Source organism: Oncorhynchus keta, chromosome 11, assembly GCF_023373465.1.
Source record: "Oncorhynchus keta strain PuntledgeMale-10-30-2019 chromosome 11, Oket_V2, whole genome shotgun sequence".
Classification (NCBI taxonomy): Eukaryota; Metazoa; Chordata; class Actinopteri; order Salmoniformes; family Salmonidae; genus Oncorhynchus; species Oncorhynchus keta.
The window spans coordinates 3,239,537-3,256,547 of record NC_068431.1 but is presented as its reverse complement, the minus strand read 5'-3'; the positions used below and the strand labels follow the sequence as shown (position 1 = coordinate 3,256,547).

General features: G+C 46.5%; 1 protein-coding gene and 1 long non-coding RNA gene across 4 annotated transcripts in view; both read left to right on the top strand.

Annotated features, from left to right (window-relative positions):
- heatr6 (HEAT repeat containing 6) overlaps nt 1-13,062 on the top strand; it is an 81,575-nt gene extending 68,513 nt beyond the window's left edge. For both annotated transcript variants that reach the window (XM_052529107.1, XM_052529108.1), the window contains 2 exons: nt 9,697-9,901; nt 11,825-13,062. In XM_052529107.1, the coding sequence (XP_052385067.1) occupies nt 9,697-9,901; nt 11,825-12,471 (852 nt within the window). In that variant the 3' untranslated portion in view covers nt 12,472-13,062. The remainder of the gene's footprint in view (nt 1-9,696; nt 9,902-11,824) is intronic.
- A 1,597-nt stretch (nt 13,063-14,659) lies between these two features.
- Nucleotides 14,660-16,359, top strand: LOC127933002 (uncharacterized). 2 transcript variants are annotated; one of them, XR_008146739.1, is made up of 3 exons: nt 14,660-14,702; nt 15,432-15,886; nt 16,169-16,359. It is a non-coding gene; the product is annotated as an uncharacterized LOC127933002 (long non-coding RNA). The 2 variants fall into 2 exon arrangements; XR_008146738.1 differs by lacking the exon at nt 14,660-14,702 and adding an exon at nt 15,117-15,159.
- The last annotated feature ends 652 nt before the right edge of the window (nt 16,360-17,011 follow it).

Here is a 17,011-nt window from a genome sequence, read left to right as displayed (position 1 = left end):
CCAAGCATACTTCCAAAGTTGTGGCAAAATGGCTTAAGGACAACAAAGTCAAGGTATTGGAGTGGCCATCACAAAGCCCTGACCTCAATCCTATAGAAAATGTGTGGGAAGCAAAGAGGCCTACAAACCTGACTCAGTTATGCCAGCTCTGCCAGGAGGAATGGGCCAAAATTCACCCAATTCATTGTGGGTTGTGGAAGGCTACCTGAAACGTTTGACCCAAGTTAAACAGTTTAAAGGCACCACCTGTCTCACCACATTCCAGAGTGCATATATATTCACCTGCAGCTCTCTGGGTCTGGTTGAGGGGGTGTTGTTGAGCTGGACTATTTTTTTTGTGTTGACTCCCCTCCTCCATGATGAGAGTAGTACTTTCAATGAGAGAGTAGTACTCTGTGATGGGAGAGTAGTACTTTCAATGAGAGAGTAGTACTCTGTGATGGGAGAGTAGTACTCTGTGATGGGAGAGTAGTACTCTGTGATGGGAGAGTAGTACTCTGTGATGGGAGAGTAGTACTCTGTGATGGGAGAGTAGTACTCTGTGATGGGAGAGTAGTACTCTGTGATGGGAGAGTAGTACTCTGTGATGGGAGAGTAGTACTCTGTGATGGGAGAGTAGTACTCTGTGATGGGAGAGTAGTACTCTGTGATGGGAGCTTTGACACCTCTCACTTCACACGTTGGTGTAATTGAAGTTTGAGACATATCTGTTCTGTCTTAGCAAGCTGTGTAGCCTAAACTTAACTCAGTCCTTGTAAAATAGATTATTGTCATTTATTTTTCTTCTTGGCTTTTAACGTACCTTCAGACTAAACATTACTCACTCAGGTTTCTGTTGTGCTTCTTTTGCTGGTCTTTGGTTTGCCAGAGCATTTGCTGTATAGTTCTTTGGAATAAAAATATTTGGTAGTAGGAATCCTTCCAGAAAATTTCAGGTTTTAGGTTTGGAGTTTTGATTTGGAGTGAAGGTTATGTTGTGGAGGGTAGTATCCTGTATATGTCCTGGTGACATAGTGTTGTAGAGGGTAGTATCCTGTATATGTCCTGGTGACATAGTGTTGTAGAGGGTAGTATCCTGTCTATGTCCTGGTGACATAGTGTTGTAGAGGGTAGTATCCTGTCTATGTCCTGGTGACATAGTGTTGTGGAGGGTAGTATCTTGTATATGTCCTGGTGACATAGTGTTGTAGAGGGTAGTATCTTGTATATGTCCTGGTGACATAGTGTTGTAGAGGGTAGTATCCTGTATATGTCCTGGTGACATAGTGTTGTAGTGGGTAGTATCCTGTATATGTCCTGGTGACATAGTGTTGTGGAGGGTAGTATCCTGTATATGTCCTGGTGACATAGTGTTGTGGAGGGTAGTATCCTGTCTATGTCCTGGTGACATAGTCTTGTGGAGGGTAGTATCCTGTATATGTCCTGGTGACATAGTGTTGTAGAGGGTAGTATCCTGTATATGTCCTGGTGACATAGTGTTGTGGAGGGTAGTATCCTGTATATGTCCTGGTGACATAGTGTTGTGGAGGGTAGTATCTTGTATATGTCCTGGTGACATAGTGTTGTGGAGGGTAGTATCCTGTATATGTCCTGGTGACATAGTGTTGTCGAGGGTAGTATCCTGTATATGTCCTGGTGACATAGTGTTGTGGAGGGTAGTATCTTGTATATGTCCTGGTGACATAGTGTTGTGGAGGGTAGTATCCTGTATGTGTCCTGGTGACATAGTGTTGTGGAGGGTAGTATCCTGTATATGTCCTGGTGACATAGTGAAGGTTATGTTGTAGAGGGTAGTATCCTGTATATGTCCTGGTGACATAGTGTTGTAGAGGGTAGTATCCTGTATATGTCCTGGTGTCATAGTGTTGTAGAGGGTAGTATCCTGTATATGTCCTGGTGACAAAGTGTTGTAGAGGGTAGTATCCTGTATATGTCCTGGTGACATAGTGAAGGTTATGTTGTAGAGGGTAGTATCCTGTATATGTCCTGGTGACATAGTGTTGTGGAGGGTAGTATCCTGTATATGTCCTGGTTACATAGTGAAGGTTATGTTGTAGAGGGTAGTATCCTGTATATGTCCTGGTGACATAGTGTTGTGGAGGGTAGTATCCTGTATATGTCCTGGTGACATAGTGAAGGTTATGTTGTAGAGGGTAGTATCCTGTATATGTCCTGGTGACATAGTGTTGTGGAGGGTAGTATCCTGTATATGTCCTGGTTACATAGTGAAGGTTATGTTGTGGAGGGTAGTATCCTGTCTATGTCCTGGTGACATAGTGAAGGTTATGTTGTAGAGCAGGGGTGTCAAAGTCAAATGGACGGAGGGCCAAATAAAAAATTTAGCTACAAGCCGAGGGCCGGACTGTTCGAATGTTCATTGAAAATTTTTTAAATGACGCATATAGTCTAGTGAACCTAATTGAACCTACTGAAAACCTAACAAATATATTCCAATATGATCAGATAAATAAAGCAATATTTTCTAATGGCTCTGTCAGTAATCTTTAATTTTCAACAGACACAAAAGACAAATTTCCTTTATATAAAAATCCCCATAACATGAACATTAAATGAAAGAAACCGGTATTCAAGGCACCATCAGTAGCCTATATTTTCTATTTTAGCAAAAGTGGGCTAAATTTACTTCAAAGAAAAAAACAATAATAGCAATTTTCTATCATCCACTCAACTGAAATATTTTTAAAATATAATTGGATTGAAATACAATAAAATAAAGTGCAAAAATCTATTAATCAAAAACAACACTTTGTTTAAGGAGAAGTAACATGCAGTGAAAACAAATATTAAACTTTAACTTTTAAACTTGAACTGAGTAAAAACTCTAAATATGTGATTGCACAGGAATGTTCACTTGTTTGAGGTTGAGGGTGATACTTGGTGGTGTCCCATCTTTTCCACAAGTTCATCAATGTTCGGGGTAAGGCTCTGAGCTGAGGAAATCCTCAGAATTGAGTGGAGGTGTTCAGCAGTAAGTCGACTTCTGTGTGATGTTTTGTTCAAGTTCATCAAAGAAAACAGTTGTTCACACAGGTATGTGCTGCCAAACATAGACAACGTTTGAGCAGCCTGGATGCGCAGCTGGGGCATTGTGTCGGGAGGAAACGGGCGAACTCCGCAGCACCCACTGCCGCATATTTTGCCCTCAGTGCATCATTGCATTGAGGTCAATCAACTCCATTTGGAGGTTTGGTGGTGAGCTTTCCACGTCAACAGCAAATGGGTTACCGAGCAGTTCCAACCTGCTTTTTGTGCTTCAAAGTCAGCAAATCGGCGTCGAAAGTCAGCGGCAAGCATACCTATTTTATCAGCCAACTGTGCGCTCGGGAACGCACTGGTAGAGAGCTTCTCTTTCATGGTCTGGCAGCTGGGAAAGTGGCTCAAATTTTCTTTCCGCATCTGCGTCTCCCACAGAGTCAGTTTGGTTTTAAATGCCTTCACTGTACTGTACATATCAGAGATGACACGATCCCGACCCTGCAGCTGCAAGTTCATTGCATTCAGATGACTCGTAATGTCACACAGAAAAGCCATTTCACACAGAAACATTTCGTCTCGGAGTTGTGTTGTGTCTTTCCCTTTGCTGTCCAAGAACAGACAAATCTCCTCACGAAGCTCGAAACATCTTTGAAGCACCTTTCCCTGGCTTAGCCATCGCACCTCTGTGTGATAAGGCAAATCACCATGCTCCGTTTCTAACTCCGTCAGAAATGCCTTGAACTGGCGGTGATTCAAACCTTTGGCTCTGATAAAGTTAACTGTGCGCGTGATGATGCTCATTACATGCTCCATTTTCAAGGCTTTACCGCACAACGCTTCCTGGTGTATGATACAATGATAAGCTGTCAGCTCACCTGTCGCGTTTTCCTCTTGCATCTTTTCCCGTATCTTCGCCACCAGTCCGCTCCTGTGTCCACACATCGCAGGTGCTCCGTCGGTTGTCAAACCCACGAGTTTTTCCCAAGGCAGCTCCATCTCATTTACACATCTTGACACCTCTTCATACAAATCATGCCCCGTAGTTGTGCCATGCATAGGACGTAAAGCCAAAAACTCCTCTGTCACGCTTAGGCTGGAGTCCACTCCGCGGATGAAAATTGACAACTGGGCAATGTCAGAAATGTCGGTGCTCTCATCCACAGCCAAGGAATATGCAATGAAATCTTTTCCCTTTTCACAAGCTGCTCTTTTAGATTGATGGACAACTGGTCTACTCTCTCGGCAATGGTGTTTCTGCTCAGACTCACAGTTTATTCCCGGGACCAAAGAGAATATATGCACATGACTTTTTAAAAGCGTCCGCTAAATGGCATATATTATTATATTATTATTATTATATTAATGGTGTTTCTGCTCAGACTCACATTTAAAAAGAATCAAATGTCACAAACTTTAATCATGCAGTTTTTGATGAAATCCCCCTCCGTAAATGGCCGGGCTGATTTAGCGATCTCTTCTGCCAAAATAAAACTGGCCTTGACAGCAGCCTGGCCTTGTGATTTGGCTTTTTGAACAGAGCCTGTCGAGATTTGAGGCCTCGTTTTAATTCCTCTGCCTTTTGTAGCCTTTGTTCCATGTCCATATTCTTGTTTTTGTCCGCGTGTTTCGTTTCATAATGTCGTCTCAGATTATACTCTTTCAGTACCGCCACACTTTCTCCACACAGAAGACACACAGGTTTTCCAGCTACCTCCGTGAACAAATACTCTGACTCCCACCTTGTTTGAAACCCCGGTTCTCAGTGTCCACCTTCCGTTTTGCCATTTTTGATGGGTATCTGAAAGTTAATTTTACTGTGATGCTGACAACTGCTGTGCCAATAAATATTGAAATGAAGCAGCCTACTGCTCGGTGCGTCACCGTTGCATTGTGGGAAATGTAGTATTGGTGCGTGTAAAAGATCTGCGGGCTGCCGGCTTGCTGCTGTCTGCGGGCCGGTTCTAATAATAAATCAAGATCATCCCAGGGGCCGTAAAAAACCTTCTCGCGGGCCGGATGTGGCCCGCGGGCCTTGACTCTGACATATTTGTTGTAGAGGGTAGTATCCTGTATATGTCCTGGTGACATAGTGTTGTGGAGGGTAGTATCCTGTATATGTCCTGGTGACATAGTGTTGTAGAGGGTAGTATCCTGTATATGTCCTGGTGACATAGTGTTGTAGAGGGTAGTATCCTGTATATGTCCTGGTGACATAGTGTTGTAGAGGGTAGTATCCTGTATATGTCCTGGTGACATAGTGAAGGTTATGTTGTAGAGGGTAGTATCCTGTATATGTCCTGGTGACATAGTGTTGTGGAGGGTAGTATCCTGTATATGTCCTGGTGACATAGTGTTGTAGAGGGTAGTATCCTGTCTATGTCCTGGTGACATAGTGTTGTAGAGGGGTATCCTGTATATGTCCTGGTGACATAGTGTTGTATCCTGTATATGTCCTGGTGACATAGTGTTGTAGAGGGTAGTATCCTGTATATGTCCTGGTGACATAGTGTTGTAGAGGGTAGTATCCTGTATATGTCCTGGTGACATAGTGTTGTAGAGGGTAGTATCCTGTATATGTCCTGGTGACATAGTGTTGTTAGAGGGTAGTATCCTGTATATGTCCTGGTGACATAGTGTTGTGGAGGGTAGTATCCTGTATATGTCCTGACATATGAAGGTTATGTTTCAGATAGTCCTGGTGACATAGTGTTGTGGAGGGTAGTATCCTGTATATGTCCTGGTGACATAGTGTTGTGGAGGGTAGTATCCTGTATATGTCCTGGTGACATAGTGTTGTGGAGGGTAGTATCCTGTATATGTCCTGGTGACATAGTGTTGTGGGAGGGTAGTATCTGTATATGTCCTGGTGACATAGTGTTGTAGAGGGTAGTATCCTGTATATGTCCTGGTGACATAGTGTTGTTAGTATCCTGTATATGTCCTGGTGACATAGTGTTGTAGAGGGTAGTATCCTGTATATGTCCTGGTGACATAGTGTTGTAGAGGGTAGTATCCTGTATATGTCCTGGTGACATAGTGTTGTAGAGGGTAGTATCCTGTATATGTCCTGGTGACATAGTGTTGTAGAGGGTAGTATCCTGTATATGTCCTGGTGACATAGTGTTGTAGAGGGTAGTATCCTGTATATGACATAGTGTTGTAGAGGGTAGTATCCTGTATATGACATAGTGTTGTAGAGGGTAGTATCGTGTATATGTCCTGGTGACATAGCGAAGGTTATGTTGTAGAGGGTAGTATCCTGTATATGTCCTGGTGACATAGTGTTGTGGAGGGTAGTATCCTGTATATGTCCTGGTGACATAGTGTTGTGGAGGGTAGTATCCTGTATATGTCCTGGTGACATAGTGTTGTAGAGGGTAGTATCGTGTATATGTCCTGTTGACATAGTGTTGTGGAGGGTAGTATCCTGTATATGTCCTGGTGACATAGTGTTGTAGAGGGTAGTATCCTGTATATGTCCTGGTGACATAGTGTTGTGGAGGGTAGTATCCTGTATATGTCCTGGTGACATAGTGTTGTGGAGGGTAGTATCCTGTATATGTCCTGGTGACATAGTGTTGTAGAGGGTAGTATCCTGTATATGTCCTGGTGACATAGTGTTGTGGAGGGTAGTATCTGTATATGTCCTGGTGACATAGTGTTGTAGAGGGTAGTATCCTGTATATGTCCTGGTGACATAGTGTTGTGGAGGGTAGTATCCTGTATATGTCCTGGTGACATAGTGTTGTAGAGGGTAGTATCCTGTATATGTCCTGGTGACATAGTGTTGTAGAGGGTAGTATCCTGTATATGTCCTGGTGACATAGTGTTGTAGAGGGTAGTATCCTGTATATGTCCTGGTGACATAGTGTTGTAGAGGGTAGTATCCTGTATATGTCCTGGTGACATAGTGTTGTAGAGGGTAGTATCCTGTATATGTCCTGGTGACATAGTGTTGTGGAGGGTAGTATCCTGTATATGTCCTGGTGACATAGTGAAGGTTATGTTGTAGAGGGTAGTATCCTGTATATGTCCTGGTGACATAGTGTTGTGGAGGGTAGTATCCTGTATATGTCCTGGTGACATAGTGTTGTGGAGGGTAGTATCCTGTATATGTCCTGGTGACATAGTGTTGTAGAGGGTAGTATCCTGTATATGTCCTGGTGACATAGTGTTGTAGAGGGTAGTATCCTGTATATGTCCTGGTGACATAGTGTTGTAGAGGGTAGTATCCTGTATATGTCCTGGTGACATAGTGTTGTGGAGGGTAGTATCCTGTATATGTCCTGGTGACATAGTGTTGTGGAGGGTAGTATCTTGTATATGTCCTGGTGACATAGTGTTGTAGAGGGTAGTATCCTGTATATGTCCTGGTGACATAGTGTTGTGGAGGGTAGTATCCTGTATATGTCCTGGTGGCATAGTGTTGTAGAGGGTAGTATCCTGTATATGTCCTGGTGACATAGTGTTGTAGAGGGTAGTATCCTGTATATGTCCTGGTGACATAGTGTTGTAGAGGGTAGTATCCTGTATATGTCCTGGTGACATAGTGTTGTAGAGGGTAGTATCCTGTATATGTCCTGGTGACATAGTGTTGTAGAGGGTAGTATCCTGTATATGTCCTGGTGACATAGTGTTGTAGAGGGTAGTATCCTGTATATGTCCTGGTGACATAGTGAAGGTTATGTTGTAGAGGTAGTATCCTGTATATGTCCTGACATAGTGTTGTATGTATCCTGTATATGTCCTGGTGACATAGTGTTGTGAGGGTAGTATCCTGTATATGTCCTGGTGACATAGTGTTGTAGAGGGTAGTATCCTGTATATGTCCTGGTGACATAGTGTTGTGGAGGGTAGTATCCTGTATATGTCCTGGTGACATAGTGTTGTAGAGGGTAGTATCCTGTATATGTCCTGGTGACATAGTGTTGTGGAGGGTAGTATCCTGTATATGTCCTGGTGACATAGTGTTGTGGAGGGTAGTATCCTGTATATGTCCTGGTGACATAGTGTTGTGGAGGGTAGTATCCTGTATATGTCCTGACATAGTGTTGTGGAGGGTAGTATCTTGTATATGTCCTGGTGACATAGTGTTGTAGAGGGTAGTATCCTCCTGGTGACATAGTGTTGTGGAGGGTGTCCTATATGTCCTGGTGACATAGTGTTGTAGAGGGTAGTATCCTGTATATGTCCTGGTGACATAGTGTTGTAGAGGGTAGTATCCTGTATATGTCCTGGTGACATAGTGTTGTAGAGGGTAGTATCCTGTATATGTCCTGGTGACATAGTGTTGTAGAGGGTAGTACATATGTCCTGGTGACATAGTGTTGTAGAGGGTAGTATCCTGTATATGTCCTGGTGACATAGTGTTGTAGAGGGTAGTATCCTGTATATGTCCTGGTGACATAGTGTTGTGGAGGGTAGTATCCTGTATATGTCCTGGTGACATAGTGAAGGTTATGTTGTAGAGGGTAGTATCCTGTATATGTCCTGGTGACATAGTGTTGTGGAGGGTAGTATCCTGTATATGTCCTGGTGACATAGTGTTGTGGAGGGTAGTATCCTGTATATGTCCTGGTGACATAGTGTTGTAGAGGGTAGTATCCTGTATATGTCCTGGTGACATAGTGTTGTAGAGGGTAGTATCCTGTATATGTCCTGGTGACATAGTGTTGTAGAGGGTAGTATCCTGTATATGTCCTGGTGACATAGTGTTGTGGAGGGTAGTATCTTGTATATGTCCTGGTGACATAGTGTTGTGGAGGGTAGTATCCTGTATATGTCCTGGTGACATAGTGTTGTGGAGGGTAGTATCCTGTATATGTCCTGGTGACATAGTGTTGTGGAGGGTAGTATCCTGTATATGTCCTGGTGACATAGTGTTGTAGAGGGTAGTATCCTGTATATGTCCTGGTGACATAGTGTTGTGGAGGGTAGTATCCTGTATATGTCCTGGTGACATAGTGTTGTAGAGGGTAGTATCCTGTATATGTCCTGGTGACATAGTGTTGTAGAGGGTAGTATCCTGTATATGTCCTGGTGACATAGTGTTGTAGAGGGTAGTATCCTGTATATGTCCTGGTGACATAGTGGAGGGTAGTATCCTGTATATGTCCTGGTGACATAGTGTTGTAGAGGGTAGTATCCTGTATATGTCCTGGTGACATAGTGTTGTAGAGGGTAGTATCCTGTATATGTCCTGGTGACATAGTGTTGTAGAGGGTAGTATCCTGTATATGTCCTGGTGACATAGTGTTGTAGAGGGTAGTATCCTGTATATGTCCTGGTGACATAGTGTTGTGGAGGGTAGTATCCTGTATATGTCCTGGTGACATAGTGTTGTAGAGGGTAGTATGCTGTATATGTCCTGGTGACATAGTGTTGTGGAGGGTAGTATCCTGTATATGTCCTAGTGACATAGTGTTGTGGAGGGTAGTATCCTGTATATGTCCTGGTGACATAGTGTTGTGGAGGGTAGTATCCTGTATATGTCCTGGTGACATAGTGTTGTGGAGGGTAGTATCCTGTCTATGTCCTGGTGACATAGTGTTGTAGAGGGTAGTATCCTGTATATGTCCTGGTGACATAGTTTATCTGACTCTAAATCTATCTTTGTGTAAAAACATGCTGAAAAATTCAGGAGCTCATCTGCTCTTGACCTTCTCTGTATCCTCTCTCTTTCCCCTCCCTCTCCTCCAGGTTAAGAGTAATGCGGTGCGTGCGTTGGGGAACCTGCTCCACTTCCTGTCTGTCAGTCAGCTGACCCGGCCAGGGTTCCAGCGCCCCCTGGAGGAGGCGGTCAGCGCACTGGTCACTACAGTCCAATCAGAAGCCACGATGAAGGTCCGCTGGAATGCCTGCTACGCCCTGGGCAACGCCTTCAGGAACCCTGCCCTGCCACTCGGTACACACTGCTCTGACCCTAGTTCACACAGACTTTCTGTTGGCCTCAAAACATTCACTCTCTCTCTCTCTCTCACTCCCTTGCTCTCTCTCTTGATCTCTCTCACTCCCTTGCTCTCTCTCTTGATCTCTCTCGCTCTCGCTCTCTCTCTCGATCTCTCTCACTCCCTTGCTCTCTCTCTCTCTCGCTCTCTCTCTCGATCTCTCTCACTCCCTTGCTCTCTCTCTTGATCTCTCTCACTCCCTTGCTCTCTCTCGATCTCTCTCACTCCCTTGCTCTCTCTCGATCTCTCTCACTCCCTTGCTCTCTCTCGATCTCTCTCACTCCCTTGCTCTCTCTCGATCTCTCTCACTCCCTTGCTCTCTCTCTTGATCTCTCTCACTCCCTTGCTCTCTCTCTGATCTCTCTCACTCCCTTGCTCTCTCTCTTGATCTCTCTCACTCCCTTGCTCTTGCTCTCTCTTGATCTCTCACTCCCTTGCTCTCGCTCTCTCTCGATCTCTCTCACTCCCTTGCCCTCTCGATCTCTCTCACTCCCTTGCTCGCTTCTCTCGATCTCTCTCACTCCCTTGCTCTCTCTCTCGATCTCTCTCACTCCCTTGATCACTTTCTCTCCCTTGCTCTCGATCTCTCTCACTCCCTTGCTCTCACTCTCGATCTCTCTCACTCCCTTGCTCTCACTCTCGATCTCTCTCACTCCCTTGATCACTTTCTCTCCCTTGCTCTCGATCTTTCTCGATCTCTCTCACTCCATTGCTCTCTCTCTCTCTCGATCTCTCTCACTCCCTTGCTCTCTCTCTCGATCTCTCTCACTCCCTTGCTCTCGCTCTCTCTCTCGATCTCTCTCACTCCCTTGCTCTCGCTCTCTCTCACTCCCTTGCTCTCGCTCTCTCTCTCGATCTCTCTCACTCCCTTGCTCTCTCTCTCTCGATCTATCTCTCTCACTCCTTTGCTCTCTCCCTTGCTCTCTCTCGATCTCTCTCACTGCCTTGCTCTCTCTCTTGATCTCTCTCACTCCCTTGCTCTCTCTCGATCTCTCTCACTCCCTTGCTCTCTCTCGATCTCTCTCACTCCCTTGCTCTCTCTCTTGATCTCTCTCACTCCCTTGCTCTCTCTCTTGATCTCTCTCACTCCCTTGCTCTCTCTCTCTCTCACTCCCTTGCTCTCTCTCTCGATCTCTCTCACTCCCTTGCTCTCGCTCTCTCTCGATCTCTCTCACTCCCTTGTTCTCGCTCTCGATCTCTCTCACTCCCTTGCTCTCTCTCTCGATCTCTCTCACTCCCTTGCTCTCGCTCTCTCTCGATCTCTCTCACTCCCTTGATCACCTTTCTCTCCCTTGCTCTCGATCTTTCTCGATCTCTCTCACTCCCTTGCTCTCGCTCTCGATCTCTCTCACTCCCTTGATCTCTCTCTCCCTCTCGATCTCGATCTCTCTCACCCATTGCTCTCTCTCTCTCGATCTCTCTCACTCCCTTGCTCTCGCTCTCTCTCGATCTCTCACTCCCTTGCTCTCGCTCTCTCTCTCGATCTCTCTCACTCCCTTGCTCTCGATCTCTCTCTCGATCTCTCTCACTCCCTTGCTCTCGCTCTCTCTCTCGATCTCTCACTCCCTTGCTCTCGATCTCTCTCACTCCCTTGCTCTCTCTCTCTCTCGCTCTCTCTCACTCCCTTGATCACTCTCTCTCCCTTGCTCTCTCTCACTCCCTTTCTCTCGATCTCTCTCACTCCTTTGCTCTCTCTCTTGCTCTCTCTCTCTTGATCTATCTCACTCCCTTTCTCTCGATCTCTCTCACTCCCTTTCTCTCGAGCTCTCTCACTCTCTCGATCTCTCTCACTCCCTTGCTCTCTCACTCTCTCGATCTCTCTCACTCCCTTGCTCTCTCACTCTCTCGATCTCTCTCACTCCCTTTTTCTTTCTCTCCAGATTCTGCTTCCTGGTCCGGCGATGCGTTTTCCGCCCTCTGCTGTGTTGTCACTTCCTGTCAGAACTTCAAGGTGCGCATCAAGTCTGCCGCTGCCCTCTCTGTCCCCGCCTGCCGTCATTGCTACGGTGATGCGGAGCGGTTCGGGGATGTTTGGCGCTCACTGGCCGCGGCGTTGGAACACAGCGAGGAGACGCAGGACTTCCTGGAGTACCGCTACTGTTCCTCTCTCCGACACACACTCACACACACCCTCACACACCTGCTACGACTCAGCCAATCACAGGACATGCCCGCCCTGGGGATGTCGCTCGTCATGGAGGAGGGGAGGGGCTTCAAGGAACATCTGGTAAAATACCTGAGAGGGGAGGGGGGGATGGACGGAGGGAGAAGAGGGACGGAGGGAGTGGGAGGGACGGAAGGAGGGAGAGGAGAAACGGAGGGGGAGAGAGAGCGAAAGGGGGAGGAGAGAGTGAGGACTCTGGGAGAGACGCTGGAGAGACTGAGGAGTCTTTGTGTAGATGGGGAGGAAGAGGGTGATGAAGGGAGGGATGGAGGAGAAGAAGAGAGGAGTGCGTTGGTGGTGGTTGCATTTCTGGAGGACGTTCTGAGGAGTTGTGAGGAGCTGAAGGTCTCCCACTCAGATTGACCTCTAACCCCACACTGTAGCCAAACTCTTGTTTCTCTCCTCATTCCCCTTCATGGATTTAGGAGCAGGATTTGCATGATGGACAAGAGGGGGAGTTTCCACCATATTCCTCACAACAGTCCATTGTAATGAACGAATGCATAATTCAGGAAGGAAGAGGGGGAACAGAATGGGACTGGTTCAGGAGAGCAGGACAGAGAGATTACCTGTTTCTGGGTTCAGGTGTAGAAGTGTCGATTGTGGAACGGTAAACTGTCACCTGTCACAGTTTTTTTATTTTATTCAACTTACAAAGTAATAAATCAATTATTAATGATGTTAAAGCAGATTGCCTTATACCGCTAATACTGTTCTTATTAGTACTACTGCTGTTATTATAGTACTATAAGGGATAACACTGCTATTATAGAATTACAGTACTGTTATTACTGTTATATTACAATACTTTTGCTGTATAAGTTGATTATATTACATTTGGTGTAGAAGTTGATTACAGAATTGTTATTAGTTATTTGATTACAGTACTAGCGCATTATTGTTATTTGTGCTGTGTGTTTATCATTAAACCGGACCAGCGGGCGCTAGCCTCTATTCCTGCTCCCACGTCCGTGTTATTGATGGCAATAGCTGACACCTCATCAACCCTGTTGTTACCGACCTGTGGTTCTGTCTGTGACTACCGATGTCATTTACTCTGAACCTGCTTAGAAAATTGTGCAGAGAAAATATTTAAAATTATTACTCAAATCAACATGGGATTAACATGAAATCTGCCATTGTAACAAAATAAGCAGGAGTCTTTAACAGGATCAGATGGGAGATCAGGTCCAGGAGTCTCTAATGGGATCAGATGGGAGATCAGGTCCAGGAGTCTCTAATGGGATCAGATGGGAGATCAGGTCCAGGAGTCTCTAATGGGATCAGATGGGAGATCAGGTCCAGGAGTCTCTAACAGGATCAGATGGGAGGTCAGGTCCAGGAGTCTCTAATGGGATCAGATGGGAGGTCAGGTCCAGGAGTCTCTAATGGGATCAGATGGGAGGGAGATCAGATCCAGGAGTCTCTAATGGGATCAGATGGGAGATCAGGTCCAGGAGTCTCTAACTGGATCAGATGGGAGATCAGGTCCAGGAGTCTCTAATGGGATCAGATGGGAGATCAGGTCCAGGAGTCTCTAATGGGATCAGATGGAGATCAGGTCCAGGAGTCTCTAACAGGATCAGATGGGAGATCAGGTCCAGGAGTCTCTGACGGGATCAGATGGGAGATCAGGTCCAGGAGTCTTTAACAGGATCAGATGGGAGATCAGGTCCAGGAGTCTCTAACAGGATCAGATGGGAGATCAGGTCCAGGAGTCTCTAATGGGATCAGATGGAAGATCAGGTCCAGGAGTCTCTAATGGGATCAGATGGAAGATCAGGTCCAGGAGTCTCTAATGGGATCAGATGGGAGATCAGGTCCAGGAGTCTCTAACAGGATCAGATGGGAGATCAGGTCCAGGAGTCTCTGACGGGATCAGATGGGAGATCAGGTCCAGGAGTCTCTAATGGGATCAGATGGGAGATCAGGTCCAGGAGTCTCTAATGGGATCAGATGGAAGATCAGGTCCAGGAGTCTCTAATGGGATCAGATGGAAGATCAGGTCCAGGAGTCTCTAATGGGATCAGATGGAAGATCAGGTCCAGGAGTCTCTAACAGGATTAGATGGAAGATCAGGTCCAGGAGTCTCTAACATGATCAGATGGGAGGTCCCAGAGAGATCAGGTCCAGGAGTCTCTAACTGGATCAGATGGGAGATCAGGTCCAGGAGTCTCTAACATGATCAGATGGGAGGTCCCAGAGAGATCAGGTCCAGGAGTCTCTAACTGGATCAGATGGGAGATCAGGTCCAGGAGTCTCTAACAGGATCAGATGGGAGATCAGGTCCAGGAGTCTCTAACAGGATCAGATGGGAGGTCAGGTCCAGGAGTCTCTAATGGGATCAGATGGGAGGTCCCAGAGAGATCAGATCCAGGAGTCTCTAATGGGATCAGATGGGAGATCAGGTCCAGGAGTCTCTAACTGGATCAGATGGGAGATCAGGTCCAGGAGTCTCTAATGGGATCAGATGGGAGATCAGGTCCAGGAGTCTCTAATGGGATCAGATGGGAGATCAGGTCCAGGAGTCTCTAACAGGATTAGATGGAAGATCAGGTCCAGGAGTCTCTTAACAGGATCAGATGGGAGGTCAGGTCCAGGAGTCTCTAATGGGATCAGATGGGAGGTCCCAGAGAGATCAGATCCAGGAGTCTCTAATGGGATCAGATGGGAGATCAGGTCCAGGAGTCTCTAACTGGATCAGATGGGAGATCAGGTCCAGGAGTCTCTAATGGGATCAGATGGGAGATCAGGTCCAGGAGTCTCTAATGGGATCAGATGGGAGATCAGGTCCAGGAGTCTCTAACAGGATCAGATGGGAGATCAGGTCCAGGAGTCTCTGACGGGATCAGATGGGAGATCAGGTCCAGGAGTCTTTAACAGGATCAGACTGGAGATCAGGTCCAGGAGTCTCTTAACAGGATCAGATGGGAGATCAGGTCCAGGAGTCTCTAATGGGATCAGATGGAAGATCAGGTCCAGGAGTCTCTAATGGGATCAGATGGAAGATCAGGTCCAGGAGTCTCTTAACAGGATCAGATGGGAGGTCAGGTCCAGGAGTCTCTAAAAGGATTAGATGGGAGATCAGGTCCAGGAGTCTCTAAAAGGATTAGATGGAAGATCAGGTCCAGGAGTCTCTTAACAGGATCAGATGGGAGGTCAGGTCCAGGAGTCTCTTAACAGGATCAGATGGGAGGTCCCAGAGAGATCAGATCCAGGAGTCTCTAATGGGATCAGATGGGAGATCAGGGCCAGGAGTCTCTAAAAGGATTAGATGGGAGATCAGGTCCAGGAGTCTCTAAAAGGATTAGATGGAAGATCAGGTCCAGGAGTCTCTTAACAGGATCAGATGGGAGGTCAGGTCCAGGAGTCTCTTAACAGGATCAGATGGGAGGTCAGGTCCAGGAGTCTCTAACAGGATCAGATGGGAGGTCAGGTCCAGGAGTCTCTAATGGGATCAAATGAGAGGTCCCAGAGAGATCAGGTCTATGAGTCTCTAAAATGATCAGATGGGAGGTCCCAGAGAGATCAGGTCTAGGAGTCTCTAAAAGGATCAGATGGGAGATCAGGTCCATGAGTCTCTAACAGGATCAGACTGGAGATCAGGTCCAGGAGTCTCTTAACAGGATCAGATGGGAGGTCCCAGAGAGATCAGGTCTAGGAGTCTTTAACAGGATCAGACTGGAGATCAGGTCCAGGAGTCTCTTAACAGGATCAGATGGGAGGTCCCAGAGAGATCAGGTCTAGGAGTCTTTAACAGGATCAGACTGGAGATCAGGTCCAAGAGTCTTTAACAGGATCAGATGGGAGATCAGGTCCAGGAGTCTCTAACAGGATCAGATGGGAGATCAGGTCCAGGAGTCTCAAACAGGATCAGACTGGAGATCAGGTCCAGGAGTCTCTTAACAGGATCAGATGGGAGGTCCCAGAGAGATCAGGTCCAAGAGTCTCTAACTGGATCAGATGGGAGATCAGGTCCAGGAGTCTCTAACTGGATCAGATGGGAGGTCCCAGAGAGATCAGGTCCAAGAATCTCTAACAGATTCAGATGGGAGGTGAGGTCCAGGAGTCTCTTAACAGGATCAGATGGGAGGTCCCAGAGAGATCAGATCCAGGAGTCTCTAATGGGATCAGATGGGAGATCAGGTCCAGGAGTCTCTAATGGGATCAGATGGGAGATCAGGTCCAGGAGTCTCTAATGGGATCAGATGGGAGATCAGGCCCAGGAGTCTCTAATGGGATCAGATGGGAGATCAGGTCCAGGAGTCTCTAATGGGATCAGATGGGAGATCAGGTCCAGGAGTCTCTAACATGATCAGATAGGAGGTCCCAGAGAGATCAGATCTAGGAGTCTCTAACATGATCAGATAGGAGGTCCCAGAGAGATCAGGTCCAGGAGTCTCTAATGGGATCAGATGGGAGGTCCCAGAGAGATCAGGTCCAGGAGTCTCTAACATGATCAGATGGGAGGTCCCAGAGAGATCAGTTCCAGGAGTCTCTAACATGATCAGATAGGAGGTCCCAGAGAGATCAGGTCTAGGAGTCTCTAACAGGATCAGATGGGAGGTCCCAGAGAGATCAGGTCCAGGAGTCTCTAATAGGATCAGAGGGGAGGTCCCAGAGAGATCAGGTCCAGGAGTCTCTAACTGGAAGAGATGGGAGATCAGGTCCAGGAGTCTCTAACAGGATCAGATGGGAGGTCCCAGAGAGATCAGGTCTAGGAGTCTTTAACAGGATTAGACTGGAGATCAGGTCCAGGAGTCTCTAATGGGATCAGATGGGAGATCAGGTCCAGGAGTCTCTAACAGGATCAGATGGGAGATCAGGTCCAGGAGTCTCAAACAGGATCAGACTGGAGATCAGGTCCAGGAGTCTCTTAACAGGATCAGATGGGAGGTCCCAA